The 9,524-nt window shown below is 51.9% G+C and overlaps 4 protein-coding genes across 4 annotated transcripts; 3 read left to right on the top strand and 1 right to left on the bottom strand.

Moving 5' to 3' along the window:
• Window positions 1-357: 357 nt before the first annotated feature.
• Window positions 358-3,215, top strand: GCG54_00005231 (Sterol 3-beta-glucosyltransferase UGT80B1; the record flags this gene model as incomplete). Its single annotated transcript, XM_045405258.1, has 3 exons — window positions 358-1,229; window positions 1,282-2,963; window positions 3,019-3,215. The coding sequence occupies 3 exons, from the start codon at window positions 358-360 to the stop codon at window positions 3,213-3,215; spliced, it is 2,751 nt and encodes a 916-aa protein (XP_045268849.1).
• A 642-nt stretch (window positions 3,216-3,857) lies between these two features.
• On the top strand, window positions 3,858-5,516 carry GCG54_00005230 (MFS antiporter QDR3; the record flags this gene model as incomplete). The annotated part of the gene is made up of 5 exons (XM_045405257.1): window positions 3,858-4,202; window positions 4,264-4,422; window positions 4,486-4,788; window positions 4,839-5,268; window positions 5,320-5,516. The coding sequence occupies 5 exons, from the start codon at window positions 3,858-3,860 to the stop codon at window positions 5,514-5,516; spliced, it is 1,434 nt and encodes a 477-aa protein (XP_045268848.1).
• A 201-nt stretch (window positions 5,517-5,717) lies between these two features.
• Window positions 5,718-6,560, bottom strand: GCG54_00005229 (uncharacterized protein; the record flags this gene model as incomplete). The annotated part of the gene is made up of 2 exons (XM_045405256.1): window positions 5,718-6,071; window positions 6,135-6,560. 2 exons carry the CDS (start codon window positions 6,558-6,560, stop codon window positions 5,718-5,720), a joined length of 780 nt encoding a protein of 259 aa, XP_045268847.1.
• A 1,237-nt stretch (window positions 6,561-7,797) lies between these two features.
• Window positions 7,798-9,322, top strand: GCG54_00005228 (uncharacterized protein; the record flags this gene model as incomplete). The annotated part of the gene is made up of 3 exons (XM_045405255.1): window positions 7,798-8,002; window positions 8,058-9,078; window positions 9,130-9,322. The coding sequence occupies 3 exons, from the start codon at window positions 7,798-7,800 to the stop codon at window positions 9,320-9,322; spliced, it is 1,419 nt and encodes a 472-aa protein (XP_045268846.1).
• Between the last annotated feature and the right edge of the window lie 202 nt (window positions 9,323-9,524).

Genomic DNA, 9,524 nt, shown 5'->3' with positions numbered 1-9,524 from the left:
GGGTCCACCAAGGCCGCCAATGCAAGCGGCGTAAACCTTACTGCACTCAGGGCGCGTTTGTTGTTGCAACAATTAATATGCAAACGACGCTAATGTCAAAAACGGATCCTCTATGACGTTTAAGGCGAAGTGCGCGGATGAAAGCGGCTGGATACGATGGATGCGAGGAGCATTTTTTTGATTACTACACGTGATTCCCCCGAGTCAGCGCGACGGGATTTGCAGCTGAGCTTCTCAGGTTCATCCAAACCTCATCGCGCCCGAATAAAACAACCTTCATCGCCCATTGAGCCCTGAAATTCAGTATTGAGGATTCGCATTCCGCTCGGTCTGTGGACCTGAGCTTCAATCCCCATCATGGCTCTCAGTCGCATGAAATCGAATGGACCGGGGCACATCGCGCTGCATGGTGAGAGGTCAGAGACGGCGACGTCCGGCAATGTCGGCAACGATGGACGAGTCAAGGTCCGGTTCCACGCCAATCCCCAGAAACTCGCGAAATGGTATCAGGACTTTCAGGGTGCTTTCAAAGCTGGGCCGAACGGGGATGAGAATGAAGAATTGGAGGAGGCATTGGCGCGACGCCGCACCAGCGTAATCTTGGAAAACCTGAGGAGGGAGCCCCCGCAACGGAGCCCCCGGCTCAACATCGCCATTCATATCGTTGGATCTCGAGGAGACATTCAGCCCTTCATCCCGATTGCGCAGCTGCTCATGAAACCGCCTTTTGGGCACCGCGTTCGAATATGCACTCACCCCGTCTTCAAGGATTTTGTCGAGACGAACGGCGTCGAATTTTTCAGCATCGGTGGAGACCCGGAGGCTCTCATGGCCTACATGGTGAAGAATCCGGGGTTGCTGCCCAGCCGTGAAAGTGTCAAGGCAGGCGACATTGGGCAAAGGAGGAAAGAAATGGCAGAGATTATTGACGGGTGTTGGAGGAGTTGCATTGAGGCTGGTGACGGTATGGGGGAGCGTGTCACAGCTGCGACCGTGAAAGACGCCGACGACCTTTTTGTTGCTGACACGATCATCGCCAATCCACCATCAATGGCGCATATTCACTGTGCTGAGAAGCTAGGCATTCCGTTACACATGGTTTTCACTATGCCCTGGTGCCCGACACAAGCGTTCCACCACCCTCTAGCATCGATGAGTTACGGCGAGGCAGACACAAGTGTCGCCAACTATCTGTCCTTCATCATGATGGAGCTTCTCACATGGCAAGGGTTTGTCACCCCAGGGCTGCCTTTAACAACCAGACTATTGACACTTTTATAGATTGGGAGATTTGATCAACAAGTTCCGCACTCAAACGCTCAGCCTCGACCCCATCTCCCCTCTGTGGGGTTGCCAACTCCTCCCCAGACTCCGCGTTCCCTTCACGTTCCTCTGGTCCGAATCGCTCATTCCCAAGCCTGCCGACTGGGACGACCATATCAACATCACCGGTTTCTCGTTCTTGTCTCTCGCCGATAAGTACACGCCTCCACCGGATCTCACGAAATTCCTTGAAGCTGGACCACCACCAATTTACATCGGTTTCGGCTCTATTGTCGTGGACGACCCGAAGGCGCTTACTCAACTCATCTTCGACGCAGTCAAGATCGCAGGGGTGCGTGCTATCGTGTCGAAGGGATGGGGTGGTGTCGGTGGCGGCGACAACGTCCCGGAGAACATCTATTTAATCGGCAACTGCCCCCACGACTGGCTCTTCAAGCGCGTCTCAGCTGTCGTCCATCACGGAGGTGCCGGAACATCTGCAGCAGGTATCGCAGCAGGTCGACCTACAGTCGTTGTCCCCTTCTTCGGAGACCAGCCCTTCTGGGGCCAGATGATCGCTAGAGCCGGAGCGGGGCCGATGCCGGTGCCGTTCAAGGAGATGACAGCCGAAACACTGGCGGCCAGCATTTCCTTTGCTCTTAAGCCAGAGGTGCAGGTTGCGGTGCAGCAGATGGCAGAACGTATCGGAGCGGAGGACGGCGCTGGCGATACGGCGAAGGACATCCAGGACCGCTTGGTGCTGGATGGTATGCGCTGTGACATCTGCCCTGAGAGACTTGCGACTTGGAGGCATAAGAAGTCTGGAGCACACCTGAGCAGTTTCGCGGTCGGATGTCTTGTCGATAAGGGCATGATGAAGCCGCACGATGTCAAGCTTCTCAGGCACAAGCATTGGTATGTCGACGAGGGTGCGGAACATCCCCTCATCGGCCTGGTAGCGGCAGTTTCTGGCTTTTTCACTGCCATCGGAATAGCGACATCCGACTACTCTCAACGTCTGCACGCTCACCCTGAAAGAGAAGCTGCGCAAAACATAGAACCTACCCCAGACCTACAAGAAGGGCAGGCACAGCAAGAGAGAGAAAAGTCCGTTGGCGAAGGTACCGACACCACGAGCGATCAACAGACCGACAACACTGTCACGCAAACCCAAGACGGCAATCTCAAATGTGTTGCCCGGGAGAACACATTATCACCCTCCCAGATGAACACAATCGCCCTGAAGATGGCGAGCAAATCTCTCCAAAACGCCGATCCCCACGCCGAGATAGCGATGCTGGAAAAAACGCCAGAGGGCAGGCGGAAGTCGTCGGTCGTCAAGTATCAGAAACGCCAACGCGGCAGAGCGAAGGAAGTCGCCCGCGCAACGGGCCGTTACGGCCTTGAGGTCGCCAAGGCTGGCCTCAAGGCTCCCGGCGCGGTATTCTACAACGTCGCAAACGGTTTCCACAACTACCCATCGTACGGCGCCTTCAGTCACGATGTTCGGAGGCGAGACGAGATCACCGGCTTGGGTAGCGGTCTGCGAACTGCTGGAAAGGAGGCTGCGCTGGGCACGTGGGACGCGTTCCGGGGGATTGTCGTCAGACCATACAAGGGAGCCAAAGAAGGAGGCATCAAGGGCTTTGGCAAAGGTCTGTGGCAAGGAAATCGAGGGTTCACTTGTAACATTTTTGCTGGTGAGTTCAAAACTTTTCTTCTTCCATCGCGAAGAGTTACTAACAAGAACTTCAGCTATATTTGGATTGCCCGGATACACTCTCAAAGGCATCGAGAAAGAGCTGTCGAAACATCGTCTTACGAAGCTTAAGGCGGAAATACTACTAATTAGATTACGGCAAGGTATTAATGAGTTTAGAAGGTCGACGCCAGAGGAAAGAGATGAGGTGGTAGAGCGTTGGAAGAAATTTCGGTCAGGACATCATGCTTAAAGCTGGTTATACCCCATTTTCCTTTGTCGATACATGTACCATACACCCACGTTGCAGAGGCGCCCCTACTGAAGTAATTGTAACTGTATTTTCTCGTCGAGTTGTTATTTTCCAAGGCGGGACGCCGAATATCATGATGTTTCTCACTCGGCAAGATCGCATGGAAAAATGCAAGGCTAGAACAGAGGAAGTCTGCTTCTTACTGTCAACAGTTGGGAGAGAGCATCGAAAGAACAAAATCGCCTGTTTGTCTCGTGCTAGAGCGTCTACTCTCCCTATGTTTATAAGGTTGCTTGCTTTGCTCGGCAAGAACTAATTTAGCCGGCGCGCGGACCGAAAGTCTATCAAGTTGACTCAATTGAGACAGGAGTTGAGTCACTAAATCGCTGCATGGGCCAATGCATCTGGGGTTCGTCAGCTAAAAATGCGAACCTCTCAGGAACACAGCGCTGATCCCCGCCCCTGAACCTTGCACCTCACTTGCCGTCGGGCACATCTTAAATTGCCGCCGTGTTTGACCTGTTTTGCCGACCGACATCGGCAAGTAGTTTGTTTAGGCTAATGCGTACTTATTGTCGTCCGAATATGTTTTTGTCGCAAAAGTTGCTGTAGACAATCACGCCATTTTTGAGTGCCTGCGCCATGTCCGCCGACCGCAACATGTCGTCCACGGAGTCTCAGGCCCGGCCTGCGAGCCCCGGCCCCGTCCTCGGGTCCGGCGAAGACCCGGACCAGTCCCGCATCCAAGTTTCTGTTTACTCCCGATTGAAGCCGCTGCAAAAGCGCATCGTCACCGGGATTGCAGCCGTTTGCGGCTTTTTGGCACAAATGTCCACAACAAGCGTCTTGGCGGCCGTTCCTGAGATCGTTTCAACGTTTGAGACATCAGCTACAGTCATCAATATCAGCAACGCCGTGTACCTAACGTTTATGGGCCTGTCGGCATTCATATGGGGCCCGTACGCAGATATCTTTGGACGCAGGCCGGTATGTCGAGTCACCACCCAATTTGCAGAAGAACTTCATCGCTAAGAAGCATTACTTACAGGCCTACTTGAGCAGTGTCGCGCTATTTTTAGTGTTCACCATCGGTACAGCGTTGGCGCCTCAACTCGAGGTTTTCTTCCTCTTTCGAGCGTTGACCGCCTTCCAAGGAACTGCTTTCTTAATTCTTGGGAGCACATGCATTTCCGACATCTACCACCCAGTAGTTACATGCATACGACTGCAAGTTCCTTGAGTTGGTTTTCTAACACCTATGTCCCATCAGACTGAACGCGCTACGTCTCTTGGATGGTTTCTTTCTGGGGTAGCGTTCGGTCCCGCCTTCGGCCCAGTTCTTGGTGGCATCGTTGTAACTTATACGACGTGGCGCGTCATCTTTTGGATCCAGGCTTCGTTCGCACTGCTGGCCTTGCCATTCATCTACTTTGCACTTCCGGAAACCCATCATCAACTCAGGGTGTCGGAGCTGCAAGGTCTTGGTTTCGGGGAGAAGATCTCCAAGCTTTGGAATTGGGGCAACCCCACCAAGGTGGTGAAAGTTTACGGAAACAAGAATCTGCTTTTAGTCGTGAGTATGGCTGACCTTCAAACTTCAAATCCGGCACTAAACCACCCTAGTTCCTCGCTTCTTCTTCGCTGGTTTGGAATATGTATGCGTTGCTTACACCAATCCGATACGTCCTTAACCCGCAGTTTCACCTTACAACGCCGCTTCAGTCAGGGCTTCTATATCTCGTACCAGGTGCCGGGTATCTTGTTGGTTCACAGATAGGTGGTCGATGGGCTGACTGGACTGTCAACAAGTGGATTCAGAAGAGAGGCTTCCGTCTCCCGGAAGACAGGCTGCGCAGCTGTCTGATCTTCCTGGCCTTCATGCTCCCTGGATCCATGGTAACGTACGGGTGGACTCTGGACAAGCGCATCTGTGGAATTCCTTTGCCGGTAGTTTGTATGTTCTTCCAGGGGGTCGCTCAGATGGGAGCTTTCCCAAGCTTGAACTCATACATCTTTGATGTGATACAGCACTCCCAGAGTGGTGGATCGTCAGGTAAGTATCCTCACACGTGCCTCCGTGAAGAGCCCTCACTGACATCAAAAGCTGGACACTATCTTATGAGATATCTAATCGCTGGACTATCGACCGCGGTTTGTCTGCCATTAATTGAAACCATTGGTGTTGGATGGTCGTCTACATTATCAGGCGGTATTCAATTTGTTTGCGCCGGACTTGTGTACCTTACCATCAGGCTCGGTGAGACTTGGCGGAAGAGCCATCAGCTGCCTATTCCTCTATGAGGCCTTCGTTAGGTTGTTCGGATCATTGTAGTGTAACATGGCTCTGGTGTGATTGCATGTGGGAATCCAAGAGTCTTAGTCGATCATATGTACATTTTTTTATAAATATGTACCCTGCGAACGGTGTCCAATAGAACACTATGCGCCATCAAAGTTTATCATTTACAATGCTCGTCAATCTTATGCACCCATGCGCAACGCTTACTCTTCGCCAGTCGCGAACTCTCCGTTCGCAATCTTGTCGCTCAGAGCCTTGTTCTCAGCAATGTACTGGGCAAGGTCGGTCCGCTTCTCGAGAAGGAGATCGGCAACCAAGCGGCCAAAGACAGTCTCGCCGGCGACATTCAGGTGGGTTGAGTCGCCAGAAGCAAGGTCGTACTTGTGGCCGTTCTCGTTACCGATGGCATTGACGTAGTTGGTGCTTGCGGTGTTGAGATCAAGATACGTGGCGCCGACGGCTTCCGCAGCCGCGATGGCTCTCTGTCTCTCAGTCTCGAGATTCTGAATGACCTTGCCGCCGCTGAAGACTCGGCGAGTGAGGGATGTGATGAGGATCTTCGCAACGAATCAGTATCAGACTATCATTTCTCATGGATGTTCGTGATTTTCAAAACGTACCGGAGTTCCACCGGCAGCCTTGACTTCGTTCGCAAGTGTCTCGAGATTGGCCTGGAACTGGTCCGGAGAAATGCCGGCCGCCGCCTTCTGGTCATTGTGACCGAATTGAATGGTCACAATTGGGCTGAATGCATCCTTGTTCGCCTCGACTTCACCAATCACTGTGTCCCAGATGCCCTGAGCTCTAAAAGAAACGGTTGTAGCACCACTCTTGCCGTAGTTCTTTCCATCAGCCGGCGATTGAACGTAGCGAAGGAAACCATCTCCCCAACCACCGCCAACGGCCACGGTCGAGTCGCCGGTCAGCAAGAAGTAGGGTGGCTTAGTGTCTTGGCGGGCCTGAACCTCGGTGTTTTCGCCGAATGGAGCAGCGGAGACAGAAGTCAGAGCCGTGACCAGGGTGGCTGCGATGCTTTGGAATCTCATTTTGTCGACAGTGGAGACTTCGCCAACTTGAACGCGGGGAAATAAGCTTAAGAGGTAGGATGAACGGGAGGAAAAGAAACCACGATGATCAATAAAGACTTATAATCTCACGATATAAACACAATGGACCGTCGGCTTCATATGCATCCATGGGAAATGAGCGTTAACCCCTTCGAACAAAGTTAAAGTCGCATCTCGGCGGAGACTACGCCGAACGAAGCGATCACGGCAACCCAAGCGCCAATGCCGTGATGTCCCCACGCCATTTCACCAATGTATTTGACACCGTAAATGAAGACATCGCTAAATGGGACAGGGCTTAATTTCTCCCGCGATAACATTCGAGCGGAAACAAGATCTTGTTGTCGCAGATCTTGCCAGATTGGTTTGAATGATCTCGGGCCACGGGAAGCCAGGAGGGGAAGAGTGCGGGGGGCCCACGTCTGCCATTCGGCCTGTGCCGTGGGCAATTCGGCCGAAATAAGCATGAATTCTTTGTGATCCCTGTTGCCGCCACCACGATGTCGCTCGGGTGCGGCCATATCGCTCGCCGCCCTAACATCGCGCAAGCGGCTGGACCAGGAGCTGCTACAGACAAATGACAGCATAAACTATTTGTGTGCATCGATTAAAAGCTGTTCATGGATGCAAGGCCTTACTAAGCATTCTATGGCATTATTCTGTTTCACATGTCTGCTTACCGCCGCTGTTATCTATGCAACCATCTATCATCAGCGGTATGAGAGCGCTCAGTCTATCTACGACGCTGTAAGGTAACAACTTATCAGCTTGGCAACCATAACGCCTATTTGACGCACCAGAAACACCAATTCTGAGTCGTTTCTCTTTTTGTTAATGCGTGACACCCTCGTCTGTACTTACCTATCAACAAAAGCCTCATCTTAACCAACGAAACCAAGAGCGGTGTTCTTGGCTGTCACAGGATAGACAACCTCGATGAAAACCACGGCAGAAGTGCCAACACAGCACTACATACGATGACGGAACGCCTACAGCTGAGTCGGTAGTTTTATTTGTGCCCGCAAGCTCAGGCTACACCAGCATTCTCGATCCGGCACCACATCGGGTGATCCTCCACGTCATCCGAAGCTTCTTCATAACATATAATTGGGATGAGATGTCTGTTCATGCGTGTTGGATCAGTTCGAAAAGACTCTTTGCTGCTACCAGTGTTCTCACTAACCTCTGAAACCATTTTCAACGTCTCGATCTCATCATGGCATCGTTTGAAACATATGATTTGGTCGTTGTCGGCTCCGGCTTTGCTGGGTGCATGACGACCCTCAACTTCCTGGAGGAATGCAAGCGTCTGAACAAGAGCGGTCGTGTAGCTCTCGTCGAAGCTGGAAAGGAGGGTGAACGTTCGGGTGCTTCGAAGTGGACCATGGCATACCTTCGACTGGACAAGAACCTGGATTTCGGTAGGTCGACTTGTTGAATCGCTATGAATGATCAAATACTGATTGATCTTATAAGATGATCATTGGGTCAAGGAGATGAGACGTGTCAGCAATGGGGCAGCAGATGAAGACTACTGCGAAAAGCTCAGACAGAAGGCTCCCCTTTCAGCACGTTATCTTGAAGACCATGGCGTAAAGTTCGTACATCATGACGAACGAAATGTTCTCCTGGAGTTCAATACAGACCAACACTTTGTCTTTCCGGAGGGCGGTGGCAACGCCATCATTCAAAACTTGTTAAGCCACATCAAAGCATTTGATCAGGTCGATATTCTCTATCAGACTGAGGCTGTTCGCCTTCTGACCACTGATGCGGGATCTGTTCGAGGCTTGAAGGTTCGGAAGACAGACGGCTTGCTTCACGACCTTGTAGCTCCCACGCTCATGCTTGCTTGTGGCGGCTTTGAGGTGAACCAAGAAATGTTGGCTCGATATATTGGGCGTGATTCGCACAAGTTGCCGCTGATTGCCCCAGGCTTGAAGTACAACAAGGGAGCAGGCTTGCGAATGTGTCTTGATGTTGGCGCTGCTACTGCCGGATCTTTCGACGGGATGCATTGTGAACTTGTTGATACTCGAGCCGACAAGCCGGATGCTGTGATCTGGGGTCACAACTACGGCATTCTTGTCAACAACGACTGCGAGCGGTTCTACGACGAAGGTGAACGACATCTCTTTGCCACATTTGAAATGGCGGCCCTCCACACATGGAAAGACCAGAATATGTCTTGCTACTTTATTACCGACGAAGTAATCATGCAACGCTTCAAAGGCAGCTGGGTTTACGAAACCACAGACAAGCCACCGGAGAACTCAGACACGATCGAAGGTTTGGCAGAAAAGCTAGAAATCGACCCGAAAAAACTCAAGAAGACGGTCAATGAGTTCAATGCCGCTATCAATGATAGGGATTTCAACTTAATGAAGCTCGACGGCAAGGCGACGACTGGTCTCAGACCAAATAAGACCAACTGGGCAAATCCGATCGCAAAGGCACCATTCTACGGCTTCCCTTGCACGCCCAATCTCACCTTCACGTAAGCCAACATATTCCAACTACAGTTGAACCATAGCTCACCATCGCACAGTTACGGCGGTGTGAAGACTGATCTCCACTCGCGTGTGCTTTCTCACAATGAGGTACCGATCCCGGGTCTTTATGCAAGCGGAGAGATGACTGGGTTGTTCTACAACGAATACCCACCAGCCACTAGCTGCCTTCGGAGCATGACATTCGGCCGTCTTGCTGGAACAGAGATTGCACACAAGCTTGGAAGTTGAGGACTTTTTTCTTTCTTCGGCTTTACAGGATGAAGGCGTCGCGGGCGGGTCGGTGACATCCTGTAAGTCTCCGGCCCAGGCCTATTAATAAGCCACCCAGCTGACCTACTCTTACGACTCGTCGTTCCAAGCCATGGTGAATAATCCTGAGAAGCGACGGGACGCGGACACCCGGAAGCACCATTAGGCCCGAGATCCAAAT

The sequence above is a fragment of the Colletotrichum gloeosporioides genome (assembly GCF_011800055.1).
Source record: "Colletotrichum gloeosporioides strain Lc1 chromosome Unknown consensus_15, whole genome shotgun sequence".
NCBI classification, from domain to species: domain Eukaryota; kingdom Fungi; phylum Ascomycota; class Sordariomycetes; order Glomerellales; family Glomerellaceae; genus Colletotrichum; species Colletotrichum gloeosporioides.
This window is presented reverse-complemented; position numbering and strand designations above follow the sequence as displayed.